Below are 18,033 nucleotides of genomic sequence, written 5' to 3'. Positions count from 1 at the left end.
TGAAGTGATAAGACTTTCTTGCAGGAAAGTGAATGATTCGAATTCACAAAAACTTTTCCTGTTTTTATTCTTCCCTATGTAAACACTGATCAAGCTCTACACACGGTGTAGATGAACGTGTTTGTCTCCTCAAAACAAATCCATGCCTTCAGCCTAATGCATTAACAATGAAAGTACATCAACACGCTATACAAGACCATAATAACCAAGACACAGCTGTCAACTAATAGGCTTAGATTGATGCTGAGCCCTTTAATACACAGTTAGGATTCAGTTATGTGTGGGTGTGGACTGGGGATCTGAAATAAACAGCTCAGTATCATCAGTTAATGATTCAGTGTGGACTCTCATTGCAAAGCAGAATGTGTAAAGAAGCTTCAGTATGAGCACGTACCTCCGCAGAGGCCGGTTGTCAACTTTATCACCATATCACATATTGAGCTCAGATACGTTCATGGACACTCAAATACCTATATCATATCAGAATCAGAATCAGAATCAGTATTTTATTGCCAAGTACGTTTACACATACAAGGAATTTGCTCTGGTTAATGGTGCATACAATGAACATAGAAACATAAAAACGCAATAAATACAACATACATAGGAGAGCAATAAAAAATAGGAAACAAGTATATATTTACTCACTGTATACTTCTTATTTACTCACTTTTTACCAATATTTATACAAAGTAACATTTATTTTGACATAAACATTTCTGAATAAAAATATATAAAAGATAAAAGATATAAAAAGTGAAGTAAAAAGTGTAATGCTAAATGCAAAACAGTGAAGAGTGTCAGATTGCAATATGCAATGTATATCTTGTATATCATATCCCTAAATGTGCTTGACTGACAGGGGTGAAAACATAACCAGCTCATATTTCTGTTTCCTTCTTTTCTACCAGACCCATAAGGCTGAGCAGGAACAATGTGGTCTGAGCTCCACACCCTCTGAACACACACGTGGGCCAGTAGAACTGGTATCTAAGTGCCGTGAGCGCTGGAAAAGGATATCCCTCTGTGTTTCGGGGAGTGGCCAGGAAATGTGTTCAGCCACTTGTGGTTTGCTTTTTGCACCATGATAGCATCTGTGGAGTGAGGTCAGACATGATGCATTTGGATGTAGCAGGTCTCACAGCTGCAGCTCAGCAGCCGAGCAGCCTTAAAGACAGCTGACTCACAGGCTACACTTATATCCTCATTTGGGCGTGACCACCGCTCCAGGGTTGATAATATTTTCCTCAAGTTCCCAGTAAAGCCTCATGGACAAATCATGTCTTCCACACTGTGTCGCGTCTAAAACTGTGTCCGCTTGCATCACTTTATTATTACGTGAACATTTTGCGGTTGCACGTTGAATGGAAACTTGGACTCCTCTTGTGTTTAACCTCATATTTTCCAGTAATTCAGTGAAGCAGATTTGATCCCATGGGATCTGGAGTCGGAAGTGTTTTTTTTATGGGCTTTAACCAAGCTTGTCCACACATGTCTTTGTAGGACAATATGTTTATATATAATGTTTGATTTGTAATTTGTTATATATGGATATATTTATACGTATACATTTATGTTTGGTTTATATAATGATATTTCTACATGTTGAGGATTTGTCTCTAACAACACATTGTAGTGATATTTGTGTTTGTAGATAATATTTGATTTATATAATGATATCTGTTCATGTTGAGGATTTGTCGTGATAGTTGTGTTTCTATTTAATATTTGATTATATAAAGATATTTATACATGTGGAGTATATGTCTCCAACAACACAGTGTCGTGATATTTGTGTTTATACATAATGTTTGGTTTATATAATGATATTTATACGTGTGGAGGATTTGTCTGTAACAACACAGTGTCGTAATATTGGTGTTTATACATAATGTTTGGTTTATATAATGATATTTATACATGTGGAGGATTTGTCTATTAAAACACATTGTTGTATTTGTGTTTATATATACTGTTTGGTTTATATAATGATATGTGTTGAGGATTTGTCAGCAACACATTGTGATATTTGTGTTTATATACATAATGTTTGATTTATATAATGATATGTGTTGAGGATTTGTCTATAACAACACATTGTGATATTTATGTTTATACATAATGTTTGATTTATATAATGATATTTATACATGTTGGTGATTTGTCTATAACAACACATTATCGTGATATTTGTGTTTATATATACTGTTTGATTTATATGATATTTATACATGTTGAGGATTTGTCTCTAACAACACATTGTTGTATTTGTGTTTATATATACTGTTTGGTTTATATAATGATATGTGTTGAGGATTTGTCTATAACAACACATTGTTATATTTGTGTTTATATTTAATGTTTGATTTATATAATGATATCTGTTCAATAATGAGGATTGTCGTGATATTTGTGTTTATATATAATGTATGATTCATATTATGATATTTATACATGTTGAGGATTTGTCTCTAACAGCACATTGTTATATTTGTGTTTATACATACTGTTGTGTTTATATAATGATATTTATAAATGTGGAGTATCTGTAGCTAACAACACATTGTGATATTTCTGTTTATACATAATGTTGTGTTTATATAATGATATTTATACATATGGAGGATTTGTCTCTAACAGCACATTGTTATATTTGTGTTTATACATAATGTTGTGTTTATATAATGATATTTATACATGTGGTGGATTTGTCTCTAACAACACATTGTGATATTTGTGTTTATACATAATGTTGTGTTTATATAATGCCCTGTGTTTCAGGCTGTGGCAGCAGCAGGAGAGGGGAGCGCCGGGCTGACGTCATGCTGATCCTCGGCATCGGGCGGGTGAGGTGGCCACTCCGCTGATCCACCGGTGTCATGGCTTCCTAACAGGAGGAGGAACCGCCTGAGAGGAAAACAACGACCCGCGTCCAGCACCCGGCGGATCCTCATCGTTCCCACCGGACCCTGCACCCGGGACAGAGGGGCCCGGACTACCCTGCTCGCCCCCCGCTCGGCGGCTCCTGGACCCGGGGACACACTTTTATAACGTATCGGTGAATCTCTCCCTTCGTGGACCGTAGCGGAAGATGGCCGACCCGGCGGAGTGCACCATCAAAGTGATGTGTCGCTTTAGGCCCCTGAACAGCTCGGAGGTGACCAGAGGCGACCGCTACATCCCCAAGTTCCCCGGGGATGAGACGGTGGTGATCGCGGTGAGTGGATTCATTTCCCCGGGGGTCTGGAGCGAACGTCTCCCGGGAGGAACGTCGCCTTTTCCCCGGTTGTCCTGCAGCTCCGGCGGCTAGCACGTTAGCTTGTTAGCTTGTTAGCACGGTGCTGACCTGTCCGCTGCCGCCGCCGCTGGCGTCCCCCTCACATCCAGCCCCACGGAACCCACCACACATTCATATTTATATATTAATACACTTCCTACAGTAGTGTTTAATCCCTTGTGTGCACATATAAAGTTTAAATTTCATTAAAAATGTCACGGTTCGCAGTTTGCCTGTCACGGCTAACGAGCTGTCATTCAACAAAGCCACACACACAGCCACTGGCACGGGTTAAAGAAACATGTCGCCGGTGTTAGCCTCCATTAGCCCGCATGCTTTTTTATTTTTATCACGATCACATGAATTAACCCCTCACATATTAAGTGACATTTGTTTTTAAATATGAACAGTCATAATTAAGTTAGCATTTGATTCAGAAGTGGCTAGCACTCTGGGCTAGCAGCAGGCTAGGCCAGCTGGTAGTTGACAGATTAGCCGGCCTTGGCTAGGTGGGCTAGTTTTTAATACTGTAGCTTAATTAAAGCTAACATTAGCTAGCTGACCAGCTGGCTATAGGACCAGCAGACCGAGGAGTCACTGCTCAGTCATTAGAAAACAACAAATACTCGGATTAAACATCAGGAATCACACATTGTAAATATGCTATTAGTGGAGGTGTTGGAGGAGGTGTTGCCCTTCAGTGACATTTAACTGGGAATAACCCAGTACGTGCATCTACATTGTGGTCAAACACTTCCACATCCAGCTTCCTTCCAACCAGGACTTCCAGTTGGGAGCGAAACGTCAAAGGTTCGATTCCCGGGGTGTAATTCCCCCATTTAATGACCCTCCAGCGCTCAATGGGGACGATAACATGGGCACAAGTTCAACTCTGACAAAAGAAGGAAATGCCTTCACTAATGCCCTGCCTCCCTCCACAAGGTATTTGCCCTGAGGTCAGTTTGTAAAATGACCTGCTCTCCATGGCCCTGTCATCATAGGCCTGTTCACTATGTCTTCAAAAAAACCCTGTTGACACAACTCGCTCTCAAGCCGTCACACGTCTCTGCAGCGTATCTGTACAGCAGGTTGCAAAGTCACGTACAAAAGTAAAAGGTTCGGCCCTTTCATCTGCTTTATGATTCAAGAACAAGTGATTAAAGAAGCGAGTTGGCGCATGCTATACGTGCAGGAGTCGGCGGTGCATCACGTGAACTGAACAAATCGTGGTTAAACATTAGTTTCCCTTCGCAAGACGCCGTCCGTCTCCTTGTGGACTTTGGTGTCCTCATACCCATGCAAACACCTCCTGTGAAAAGAGCTTACAGGGGCAATGAAGTGGCGAATGGACATGAATCACATCCTCTTTTCACACCACTTTGCCGAGGTGCTGGGTTGAGAATACAACAGGACTATTCATTCTCTGGCGTGGATAACAGAAGAAGACCAGTGTTGCTGTGGTGAATCTCCTGAATGGGGTTTTTGCGGTGCGGTGACTTCAGGGCTTTCGGCTGATAAGCAGGCGTGCCGTCTGCGCCCCTGGGACGCCACGCGGCCCTGCCCAGTTCAGAATACCAGTCGGTCACGGTGCCAAAATACCAGTGCACATTGTAGAGAGCCACAAGTGTTGCAGCCCGGCGCCCTGTGGCCTCCGCCGGTGAGGTACAACCCTTCCACGGCCCATAAGCAGCAGCTCAGGCCTCATGGGTAATCCCCCCTGGGTTTCCTCTCCTGGTAACCAGCTGTTCGACCAATCAGAGCAGGCAGTTGGCCGGCTGCTGGGCATTCTGTCCGGGTGGGGAGGGTAATTATTACTGTTCAGATGCTCCGGTCCACCATTATTGAGTCAATTTGCTTATATTTTCTATCCATTTCATAATGATCTGGGGCGTGGACTCCTCTTTAATGGGACTGGTACCTCATCGCTCAGCTGACCAGGCCGCTGCTTCACCGTCACAGGCCGTGGTGACGCTGCTTCTCTTTCAGCATATTCACTGATTCCTCACATCAGAGATCTACGTCATCAGTATCCAGATGAGGTGGAATCGGTGTTGTAACCGGCTCAGTTTGTGTGTGAAGCAGGTGAATTATTCATGCATCCGTTACCTCCATGTCAGTTCTGCACCGACGAGATCGCGTCAGTTTCCCATCCTTCGCTGCCACATCTCATATTTTCCTGTAACAGCCGTGGATGCTCCACAGCAGCAGGACAGAGCTACCCTTAGAGACTCTAGTGGTGGATGTGTGTGAGAGGTAGGGACGGGAATCGGCAGGGACCTCCCGATACGATACTATCACGATACTTAGGTGGCGATACGATATGTATTGCGATTCTGTGGGTATTGCGATTCGATATTACGATTTCCTGGGATTTCTTTTGGTTATTTTTGTTTTTTAAATACTGGACCAGGGAAAAATGTTGAATCATTCCTTCAAATACAACACAATCAAATTCACTTACAGCTTCAAAATGTTCCCTATTATGATATAGCCCCTGTCAACTGCACACAAACTGACAGATTAAGAAATGTATGCCACTTAGGCTACTTTTAAACAATAAATAAAAGGTAAATTAAATAGAATGAATAAAAGTTTACTTAAAATATAAACTTTGAATTAACAGAAAGTAGGCTATTGTTGTTTGCATGTAGGCGATGCAATGCTAGTGCTTGGGTATGTTTAGATTCTTGTGCAAAAACAAGAGCTGGTCAACATGCTCTGGGGTGATGTTGCTCCCCCCCCAAGGTATAAACCAATAAATATGTTTAATATGTTTTTTTTTTCTTTTAAAAATCAATTTGGGAGGCAGCATGGCGATTCAAAATCGTCATTTACAAGAATCGCGATTTGAAAGACAAGGATTACACGGATAAATGAAAGTTCTCCTCGTGCATTCAAACAATAACACAGCAGCAATCAACACCTGGCTTTTTCCGGCCAGCTGTGTCCCAGGAAGTAAATAATAGATATAATAAGACTGACTTATTTTGCCTATTAATACGAACCCAATTAGATTTAATGCAACATACAACAATACTTACGTGGATGCTGTAACCTTGGACAGTGGAAAAGCTTTCCATAGGCAGTATCCCAACAAAGCCATGGATTGCGCTGACATGACGAAGCATTTATGGAATACTCTAACTATGCAAGTCACTGTAATTATATTTTCAGCAAGTAATCCCATTAGAGGGAAGTGTCTCAGCGGTAACAATGAGGATTCTGAACCTGGGCTATTGTTTCCTGACAGCGCCCGGCCCGCCCGATAGTGGCTCTTGTTTTTTCCCGGGCTAATTGACGGGATGTAGCGAGCTGGAGTGAATCATCAACGTCTTATGATGCTGCTGGTCTGCGTCGCACTGAGCTGTAGATGTGACTGTCTGTCGGGGGGGGGGGGGGGGGGGTGGGAGGGGGGGGATTATGACACAAGGAGGAGTCTCAGTAATACTTCAAATTATTCTTCCTTCTGCTTAAGTTCCTGTAGCTTTCAAAGTCACCTTCAGTTACAGATGTGTTTACATGTGAGACTAGACACCCATAAGTGGCGTCTCCATGGCGACACCAGCTGCTTGTCAACATTCTCTTTCTATTACCGGTGTAAACACTGAACCTGACGATAACTATGTGTGTTTTAACAACCCAGCGTGTCGCAGGGTCTGTCTCGTTCCTAAAACCTCACAGCGAGAGCCCCACCCATCGGGCTGGAGATGAGTCAGCTGGGACTTCAAACATCCAAAAGATTGCCTGCCATCTCAGTGGAACCTCAGAATTGCATATAACATCGCTTTTAATACCCTGCGGTTGCCGTCTTAAGTCCAGCTATTGATTGCTGTTTCATTGGACTTGTGCTTTGAAGTTTTGGCACGCTCGTAGGATATCACCACCAGCTACGGTCTGACTCTTTGAAGAGGCTCTTTAGCAAGTGATAAAAGCTCCGGGTCTGGTTGAGTTGGTTATAAAAGCTGTGCTGAGATTGTCGGAGGGAAGTCTGAATACCAGGACGGAGATATTGATTTTCATAGGTGAACAAGAATGCTGCAACTATAGCACAGGATGAATTGAGTTTGGGGCGTTATGGAGGAAAAACAGACTATGTACTTCTACTACATTGAGGCGGTGGACTAGTGTCAGAAACTTGGACTATGGACAGAAAAGGTCTCTGGTTCGACTCCACGGAGAAACAACAAAAAGACGAACCTGGATTGATCTGTCCAAAAATCCAAGCGGATTCTCCCTACCCTGTCTAGTGCCCCTGAGCAAGGCACCTTACTCCCCCAACATCTGCTCCCCGGGCGCCGTACCCGGCTGCCCACTGCTCTGTGTGTCCTGCACCAGATGGGTTAAAAGCAGAGGTTCCATTTCCCCTTGCATGAGTGTGCCTGTGCATGTGTGTGGGATAAATAAAATGTATCTTAGTATCTTACATGGTTTTTACTGGGTCTTCAAAACATTAAGGAATCTTAATTGTAGTCCTTAGAAAGTCTTGTATGTGTCGCATAATAAACTAATACAAATGATTTTACTCCTTAGTCAAGGGTATTTAGAGAATCTCTGAACTCAACTCTATTTGTAATTACAGGGAGAAGATTGTGATTATAATTGTTTTACCACAAGGTTCAAGTTCCCCTCTGCCACACGATTTCTCTCAGGAGACACATCTCATTCATACCAAACACGTTTGTGGGAGGAAGAAATTCACTCCAATCTGTTTACACAACCTGTCAAAGAGTATTTTTAATAAAGTTACGCAACACTGGGTCTTGTTTTGATATTGCATCCGTCACTCATCCTTCTTCCTGTGTCTCTTTCAGAGTAAACCCTACGCGTTTGACCGAGTGATGGGATCGAACACAACACAGGAACAAGTGTACAACGCCTGCGCCCAGAAGATTGTTAAAGGTGAGGACTCGCTGTGTTTATAATTGTGTTTACACCCGACACTTATTACGTAGAGACACATACAACCTCAGTCTTCTTTAGAACCTTTGAATTCTTCCTCAACATGTTGTATTTGGTGTTTTATAGATGTTCTGGACGGATACAATGGAACCATTTTTGCATATGGACAGACGTCATCTGGTAAAACACACACCATGGAGGTAAGGCCGGCCCCTAAGAACCGGTGTTGATTTTCAGATGAAATGCATAAACAGTAGCATTTGAATATAAATGCTTGTGTGACATCATAACATTACATTGGTTTGCCCTCGGTGTGCAGGGGAACCTCCATGACACAGACGGGATGGGCATCATCCCCAGGATAGTTCAAGACATTTTCAACTACATCTATTCCATGGACGAAAACCTGGAGTTTCATATCAAAGTAAGCTGAGTGTGGATTCAAATATGAAATCAGAGTTGGGTGCAGGTTGTGTACAGCCACATTGTCTGATTTGCAAATAATGAGTTTGTTTCTTCCTTTACAGGTTTCATATTTTGAAATCTACTTAGACAAGATCCGGGACCTTTTGGATGGTAAGTAGCTGTGACAGTGGGGTGATGACTGAAGCTCTCATATCTGCATATTGCACACGGCGCTAGAAATGGATGTGATAGAACAAGGTGCTTTAAATCTGGAGAAAAGCGTATCTGTATCCACAAAGCATTTCATTGTTCAAAAATCATCTTTACAGGGATATAAAAAGAAAATGTTTACCTAGTCCTTACATTTTGATTTGAATAGTTGCCATAATACTCAGTTTCTCAATCTTGTTTTACAAACTACTGCAATTTGGCTGAAGACTCACATTTATTTTTACACTTAATTCAATGCAAAGACTTCACAATGCTTCCTCCCGATGAGATAACAGATTTAATTCAAGGGACATGAACCTCACATTTAAATTTCAAATCCTTAGAGTGTGGAGGGATTTTAGTGAAGTTATTTCCTGATAGGAAATGGACTTAAAGTGAAGTCCAAGTCCATTTGAAATGTGTTGACCGGGGGGTCATCTACAGGCTGGAGGAAAGGAAGCAAAGGCTGCATTAGATATTTCAAGCTCCCAGAAGGACGTTTGTAATCACAATATCTTAAGGTCACCTTCAACTTCTAAAGAAAATCTACACTTCTTACATTTATATTATAACTATGGAACTTTTGGTGCATTATTTAAAAGAAATCCACAGTAGAGAACAATATTTTGTGTGTGTCTCTCTGACATGTTTTCCTCTTATTTCCAGTGTCAAAGACCAATTTGTCAGTGCATGAAGACAAAAACAGAGTACCCTATGTCAAGGTGAGCGTTAACCTCCTGTCACATTTAAATATTACTCGTCAAACCGGTTTAATTATGCCAATTATGTAACCTAATGTTCTGTTTATTTAAGGGCTGCACTGAGAGATTTGTCTGTAGCCCGGAGGAGGTGATGGATACAATCGATGAAGGCAAATCTAACCGACATGTAGCAGTGACAAGTAAGATGCCATTATATTCTCAGCCACAAATATGTTGTTATAACGCCACAGACTTGAGTTTTAGATTCTGACCACGTGCGTTTCTCCTCTTGCAGACATGAACGAGCACAGCTCCAGGAGTCACAGTATCTTCCTGATAAACGTCAAACAGGAGAACACTCAGACGGAGCACAAGCTCAGTGGCAAACTCTACCTGGTGGATCTGGCTGGAAGTGAAAAGGTGAGGAGAATCAAACCCAAGTTAAACCATCTCTTAAACATTTTGGCTTATTCAATCTGGTCCGGGAAGTAGTTTTACTACTAGTGTTATCTGCATTTGTGGTTGAATCATTTCCCTTTTTATTATCTGCTGGTAATTCAGTACGGGCCAGGCTCAGATTACTCTTTGTTCATCTGAATCTTTGAGTTGCACTGGATTTTACTGAGTTTGTTGTCTATGTGATTATATCTGGAGAGTTCACCGCATGTTGATGGAAGTGAAGGACACAAAACAAAAAACAAACGAAGCAGAATACAAATATTTCCCCTCGCCTGAATGCTCCAGACATTCTCCTGCTGTTGTGAACGCGTCTGACTCAGACAATCTGTAAACAACCTTTTCCAGAGTTCATGTCTGAAAACTGCCCGTGTGTTATGTTCAGGTCAGTAAAACAGGAGCAGAAGGAGCCGTGCTGGATGAAGCCAAGAACATCAACAAGTCTCTGTCGTCCCTGGGAAACGTCATTTCCGCTCTGGCTGAAGGAACGGTCAGTAACACAACTTCAACACTTACCAACAAGTTGTTCGTTGTGTTGGGCTTCTGTGGGTTTTGGTTTTATGCAATTTGCCCTGAAAGAAAAGGTGAATTGCTTTACGAGATCATTGCGGTTACTACAACACAGACGCTGGTTCTAATCTTTACTACAAATCATAATGAGCCCAAATCTGTTTCTGGCATTATAATCTACCTTCGTCAGCTCAGCAAGTGCTGGCTCAGCTATGACCTCCGGTGGATTGGTTTCATAGCGTTTTAAAACGGCAGACCTGGCTGTTAGCCGACAGAAGGGATGTCTGTTGTGTTTATCAGCTGCACGGCCCCGAGCCAGGTGTCTATCTGGAACACCAGTATCTCTCTGTTATCTTACTGTGAAAGTACCGTTTCTTTAACTATCTGTGGCTCCTTTTGCCGCTGAAATAACTTTAGCAGATAAAAAACTTTCCTCCGAGCAATGTTTTGCTTTTTGCGGTTTCATAGCAATTTCACACTTTTCACTTTGATCAATGATTGGTTTGTTCCACTTCCCCTCGGCTCTGTAAACAACCTGGGGCGGACAGCTGCCGACATGTATATATTTTTGTGGCTCTAAAACAAATGAGCTATTGTACAGAGACGTCCCAACTCCCAACTGAGGGTTGTGGTGTCTAAAGAATTACAGCAGACTGCTCCAGCTCAGCTACTTGTATCAATAATACTGCATATTCATGTGTGTTAGTATGGTCCAGTGTGTTATTGCTCATATATTTACATATTAAATGAAAGTTTCATCAAACTTTCCATTTTCGGTAATAATCACAGGGCCCATCACAGTACAATTTAGTGTATGTAGTGCATTTGTCTCATTTTCTGTATATATATGCGTGTGTAATTGCCAGGCCTACATCCCATACCGAGACAGCAAGATGACCCGTATCCTGCAGGACTCGCTGGGCGGTAACTGTCGAACCACCATTGTTATCTGCGCCTCGCCCTCCTCCTATAATGAGAGCGAAACCAAATCCACTCTCATGTTTGGGCAAAGGTTAGTAGGCCAGGACAGAGAAACAAAAAGTTCCACTGCTTTTTGTATTTTCTTCAGTCTGTCCTGAAGAAATTAAATTGAGGTCCCCTCTCCTCCATGCATTGTGTAGACAAGTTATTAAAGGCCAAACTTGGTAAACTTACATTGTTTACTCCATCCAGAGCAAAGACCATCAAGAACACTGTGATTGTGAACATCGAGCTGACGGCCGAGCAGTGGAAGCAGAAGTATGAGAGGGAAAAGTCGAAGAACGGGACCCTGAGGAGCACAGTCACCTGGCTGGAGAACGAGCTCAACCGCTGGAGGAACGGTGAGGAGGTCTCATCTCTGACCATCCACAGATTCTCATCTAATAGTCTGAGTCTGGTCTAAAGTGGACATTTCACAAACTAAGCTTTTTATGCACTAGACCATCCACACATACTGAGCATGATCTGTGATCTCCCCACCCCCAGGCGAGAGTGTACCAGTGGAGGAGCAGTTTGACAAGGAGAAGGCCAACGCTGAGGTGCTGGCCCTGGACAACGTAATCAACGACAAGCCGGCGTCCACGCCCACCGTGCCCGGCGTCCGCCTCACCGACGTGGAGAAGGACAAGTGTGAGGCTGAGCTGGCCAAGCTTTACAAACAGCTGGATGATAAGGTGAGACATGGATGTGTCTTTGTTTAGCCCATGTTCCCCAAGTCACTGAGTCATGAGCTGCTTTCAGAAATACACTGAGCTCTGGATGGGGCTGCTACCCAAATGTCTGAGTCAGTTGCCCGAGAGATTTTCCAGAACTTTTCCTGCCAACCTTTCCTGCCTGAGCGAGTGAGAATACAGCTGGAAACTGTCTGGGAAATATATACATAGAACGAGTTGGCGTATTGATGACGTTTCTAACATGTGATGGATACAGAACTGGAAGTTTATAGAAATGTCTCGAAGAACTTGGAACCACAACGATATTCTCGAGCCTTTTGCAGTAAGGGCGTCGTCAGTGTCTACGTGATTTAAACAAAGACACTTGACTTCCTCAGTGGAATTTATAAGCAATGTCCTGTCTCCTGAAGGCTCTGCCCAGACGCCGTCTCATGCCTGAAGGTTCCAGGTATTTTCCCGTTCTGAACACGTCTGACTCGGACAATCTCCTGCTGTGTTCTTCATCGTAGAAAAGTCCAGAGAATGTCCGGATGTCTGAGAACATCTCAGGGCAGATGCTTAGTCAGAGCTTTGATGTGATCACCTGCTCAGTGGGTTCCCAAGCCCTCAAAGAGAGATCATGGACAAATATTTACATTAATATATAAAATCAACACGGTTATCTATTTGCTCCCAGGCCTTGATTTGATTTCAATCTACCATGAGACCTGTGCTGCTCCGTGTCAAAGCTAATGTGAGTGTGTGTCTTTGTGCGTTACAGGATGAGGAGATCAACCAGCAGAGCCAGCTGGCTGAGAAGCTGAAGCAGCAGATGCTGGACCAGGACGAGGTGAGTACTGGAGGTCCAACATGTGTGTGTGTGTGTGGGGGGGGGTCGTCTCAGAGCTGTGGAAACACTTTGCACATGAAGCTGTCAGATGTCAAGTCATGAGTACATATTTAAATTATTTCAGTCCTGTTGTCTCGTTCAGAATTAGTCACCATTACTATGAAATTTATATTTTGCTGATTTTCCATTGATTATTATCTCATAACTCTTAACACACCATTACAGTACTAATGAATACACATGCAGAACTAAATCCCTGGTTTTAAAGCTGTTTGCATCCATCAGTTGCAAAATAACAAAAACAAGTCAGCAAGGCCAGAGCCCTTTGTTGATAAAAGCCCAAATGAAAATTGATAATTCCTAAATATTGTAATCAACACTGACTAAATGCTGCAGCTCTTATACATTTGAACACATACATGTAATATAGATAATAACACTTCCCACTCTCCCCAACATGCAGCTTCTGTCCTCCTCTCGCCGTGATCACGAGAACCTTCAGGCCGAGCTGAACCGCCTGCAGGCGGAGAACGAGGCCTCCAAGGAGGAGGTGAAGGAGGTGCTGCAGGCTCTGGAGGAGCTGGCTGTCAACTACGACCAGAAGAGCCAGGAGGTGGAGGATAAGACCAAGGAGTTTGAGGCCATCAACGAAGAGCTCAGCCAGAAATCGGTGAGGCGGGCGACAGATAAGAGCACGGCCAGGAGTCGGCTGCAGCTGTTGAGATTTTACTGACTCCCACTGAGAATTTCCCTTCACAATGTGTTTTAATTTAAAAGAGGAAACTGATCTTTATGAATTATTTTGAAACTAGTAGAAGAATCAACATAATGTTTGTTTGATATTTAAATCCTGTCTTTTCCTTCAGTCCATCCTGTCATCCCTGGACTCTGAGCTCCAGAAGCTGAAGGAGATGTCCAACCACCAGAAGAAGAGGGTGACTGAGATGATGTCGTCACTGCTCAAGGATTTAGCCGAGATCGGTATCGCTGTGGGCAGCAACGACATCAAGGTACTGAGGTGGTTTCACTGCACTGTTGCCATAGTAACACAGTATCGTTGCCAGCCTCCGAGAATGCATGAAGACATTTAGGTTTCCTCTTCAGCATCCCACAATCCAGCTTTACTTTCTCGTTGGTTCTGGTTGCTCTCCCTCTTTTCCCTCCTTCCTCTTCATGCCCTAACGCTTCTCTTTGGCCTGTCCAGCAACACGAGGGCGGCAGCGGCCTGATCGACGAGGAGTTCACGGTGGCTCGTCTCTACATCAGCAAGATGAAGAGTGAAGTGAAGACCATGGTGAAGCGCTGCAAGCAGCTGGAGAGCACTCAGTCAGATAGCAACATCAAGATGGACGAGAACGAGAAGGAGCTGGCCGTCTGCCAGCTGCGCATCTCCCAGGTACGAAGGAATCAACTACAGACAATCATGGTTTTACACCTGAGTGCACGGGAAGAATCATTCAGCTTCTGAATCCGCTTGTGTATAAACATGCGTGTGTCGTCTTTGTTTCTCCAGCATGAGGCTAAAATCAAGTCGCTGACCGAGTACCTGCAGAACGTGGAGCAGAAGAAGAGGCAGCTGGAGGAGAACGTGGACTCGCTCAATGAAGAATTTGTCAAGCTCAGCGCTCAGGGTAAGTTGTTCACCACATTCTAAGTTTTGTTCCTGAGTTGTCTGCAGCGCTGTTTTCCACGTGCATGCTCGATCTCTTCCTTTAGCATGACAGTCAGACCTCATCTAGGATTTTATAACTTAATCAGTCTGAGGTATAAACAATACCCAATCCTTACTGGGATTTCATATTCTTAGGGTTCAGTAAAAATGCACATCACTGGGTTTGTTCCTCTACTTTGAACTCATGACATTATTCTATTTTACAGAGAAACTTAATGCTATGGAGAAAGAGAATGAGATCCAGTCTGCCAATGAAGTCAAGGTTTGTCTCTCCATCCCTTTAAACTGTCGACACACAAAACCAGAATTCGACTGTGATAACACTGTGATGCTAAATCCCAGCTCCCACCTTTCATCGAACTAGATGTAAGTGTATTTGTTGTGTTGTGTGCTCAGGAAGCGGTGGACAAACAGATCCACTCCCACCGTGAAGCTCACCAGAAACAGATCAGCAGCCTGAGGGATGAGCTGGAAAACAAAGAGAGACTGATCACTGAACTGCAGGAGTAAGAATTCACTTTGTGTCTGTAACTTCAAGCACTCTGCTGCTGTTGTTGTTGTTATTGTTGTGGTGGGTCAGTGCTTCCCTGGTAACGGGACAATGTCCCTTAATTTAATGTATTTTAAATGAGTTAATAAGTACAAAATAAATACAGATTTGTCTTTTGTAATCGTTGCTGTATTTCCTTTCTTCCAGTCTGAACCAGAAGATCATGCTGGAACAGGAGAGGCTCCGAGCTGAGCACGAGAAACTCAAGTCTGTCGACCAGGAGAAGAGCCGCAAGCTGCACGAGCTCACGTATGTTCCTTGTAGATACATCGTCAAAAGTAATTTAATCCACCATGATTTAGATTTAGTGTTTAAATGTTGTTGTTGTTGTTGTTGTTCAGGGTGATGCAGGACAGAAGGGAGCAGGCAAGACAGGACCTGAAGGGTCTGGAAGAGACAGTGGTGAGTTCATCTGCTTCATTTAATTTTTTTACTACTTTTTTTTTTGGTTTAAATATAAAGAACAATCTCATTAATTGTATGTGTCTGTGTCTTAAAAATCTGAATCCACGTAAAGTTAAAGTTGACATGTTGTGATCTCATCCAGGCCAAGGAGCTGCAGACTCTGCACAACCTGAGGAAACTCTTTGTCCAGGATCTGGCCACTAGAGTGAAGAAGGTGAATTATGATTTCTTTAGTTCTCTGTTAATCGTAGAGTAAACATGTAAAAACTCCTTCTTTCTTTCTTTCTTTCTTTCTTTCTTTGTGTGTAATAATTGTGTTGTTTTTGTCGTGCAGAGCGCTGAGATGGACTCGGACGACACCGGTGGGAGTGCTGCACAGAAACAGAAAATCTCCTTTCTTGAGAACAATCTTGAGCAGCTCACCAAGGTTCACAAACAGGTAGGAGTCCCACCTGCAGCCAGAGATCATCCCCGACATCAACTCGTTCTTTCGCACATACGTGTAAAGCTCTTTGCAAAAGTGCTTCCATGATTCTGAGTGGCGATGTGAACCTTCTTGCAGCTGGTACGTGATAATGCAGACCTCCGCTGTGAGCTTCCGAAACTGGAAAAGCGTCTTCGTGCTACGGCTGAGCGGGTCAAGGCCCTTGAGTCTGCTCTGAAGGAGGCCAAGGAGAACGCCGCCCGCGACCGCAAGCGCTACCAGCAGGAGGTGGACCGCATCAAGGAGGCCGTCAGAGCCAAGAACATGGCGAGGAGGGGTCACTCTGCCCAGATCGGTGAGTAGGGAGAACCACAGCTTGATGGAATCATCGAACACTTAAATCATATCTCCAGTCTGCCTTGGTTATGGATTTATTAAACCTCAAGTCTCTTCTCCATCTCCTCCTCAGCCAAACCCATCCGACCCGGGCAGCAGCCGGTGGCGTCTCCCACTCACCCCAACATCAACCGCAGCGGAGGAAGCTTCTACCAGAACAGCCAGTCGGTGTCCATCAGGGGGGGAGGCAGCGGGAAACCAGACAAGAAGTAAGTTCTGTTAACAAGAGGATTTTACAAACCAGTATAAATTTATGAGGATTTTAGAAGCCGTGTGAGCGGGAGGTATTTTTTTTTTTTAAATATTTTTATTAGGAGGTAAGGCACAATAGAACAGGAATCAATGTCAAATTTACATTGAGTATCACATAATCTCAGTACGACAATTAACAATATATAGAGATATTGACACCAAAAAAAACACTGCATCTAGATGGGTTAAGAGTAAGATATACAGTTGACCTCCTAGGATGTTTATCTTAATTTATGGACCACATGAACGTGGTCCTGCGAACAATACATTACACAATTCAATGAAAATAATAATAATAATGATAAATAAATAACTGAAAATTCTATTAAGTAATAATTAGGGCTGGGCAAGTTAACTCGTTTTAATCGAGTTAACTCAAGTGGTGAGTTAACTCGATTGTTTATCCGCCAATTATTTTTCTTTTTTCCGGTTCCGCAGCAGTCAGCAACAGACTTTTACAAAATAAAAGCCTGACTTTCACAGTAAAACAATAAATAATCAAACCTGAGTTAATGCGAGATAAAATAATTAATCGAGTTAACTCATCACTTGAGTTAACTCGAGTAAAACGAGTTAACTTGCCCAGCCCTAGTAATAATTAAGTATTAAAGCTGCACAGTATAAATAAATAAAAAAAAAAAAAAGAATAAGTAAATGAATAAAAAAAAAGGAAGAAAAAAGAGAGAGAGAAGGGGGGGGTCCGTCAATCAGGGGGCAGGGACTGGACAGAGTGGAAGAATGTAAGAAAGGGAAGCCACTTATTATACAATTTGTTAGAGCTACCTTTCACTGAATATCGGATCCATTCCAGCTTTAGAAAAGACATGGTGTACGGGAGGTTTTTTAAGCTAACGGCGTTGTTTCCGTTTCTCTGCAGCTGAAGAGCAGCGGGACAGAAGGACAATACCACAGAAGAAGACAATATCACGCCCCTCTCTCACCCCTGACCACCTGTCATTCCATTACAGCGAACAGGCTCCTCGTCGCTGCTGTGGAGCCAAGAAGGAGTTTCTGAATTATAAATATACATATATAAATATTCCTGGCCTGTACAGCTCCTGCCCCCCCACCCACCCTCCCTTTCCTCCCTCCCTCCCTCCCTCACCACCACCACCACCTCCCCCTACTTCCCCTAAAAATCTCACCACGTCTCTTTTTCTCTTACTGGATATGATAAAAAAAGAACGAGTTTTCATTTACTAAAAAGGTAAGATAATATTCTTCTCGTCCACCGAAACCAAACGCAGTCTTGAGCGCAGCCAATGGAGAGAGAGAGAGAGAGAGAGAGAGAGAGAGGGCGAGCGAGCGAAACCACGTGCACGCGTCTCAAAATGTGTGGCTTGGGTCTGGTGTTTTGATTTGCACAGTGTGTTGTCATCTGTCGTCGTGGTG

At 43.1% G+C, this 18,033-nt stretch overlaps 1 protein-coding gene across 1 annotated transcript; it reads left to right on the top strand.

Moving 5' to 3' along the window:
• Positions 1-2,875: 2,875 nt before the first annotated feature.
• LOC133017721 (kinesin-1 heavy chain) lies at positions 2,876-17,696 on the top strand. The gene is made up of 26 exons (XM_061083879.1): positions 2,876-3,217; positions 8,089-8,176; positions 8,303-8,376; positions 8,496-8,600; positions 8,704-8,752; positions 9,458-9,513; positions 9,605-9,692; positions 9,788-9,912; positions 10,334-10,438; positions 11,325-11,470; positions 11,632-11,780; positions 11,926-12,113; positions 12,874-12,942; positions 13,406-13,612; positions 13,809-13,952; positions 14,147-14,338; positions 14,456-14,573; positions 14,821-14,876; positions 15,011-15,120; positions 15,312-15,413; positions 15,506-15,566; positions 15,712-15,783; positions 15,904-16,008; positions 16,132-16,348; positions 16,463-16,598; positions 17,519-17,696. The coding sequence occupies exons 1-26, from the start codon at positions 3,092-3,094 to the stop codon at positions 17,520-17,522; spliced, it is 2,892 nt and encodes a 963-aa protein (XP_060939862.1). The 5' UTR covers positions 2,876-3,091; the 3' UTR covers positions 17,523-17,696.
• Positions 17,697-18,033: the final 337 nt, after the last annotated feature.

This window comes from Limanda limanda, chromosome 13 (assembly GCF_963576545.1).
Source record: "Limanda limanda chromosome 13, fLimLim1.1, whole genome shotgun sequence".
NCBI classification, from domain to species: domain Eukaryota; kingdom Metazoa; phylum Chordata; class Actinopteri; order Pleuronectiformes; family Pleuronectidae; genus Limanda; species Limanda limanda.
Note: the sequence above shows the minus strand (reverse complement) of the source record. Positions and strands in the feature narration are given on the sequence as shown.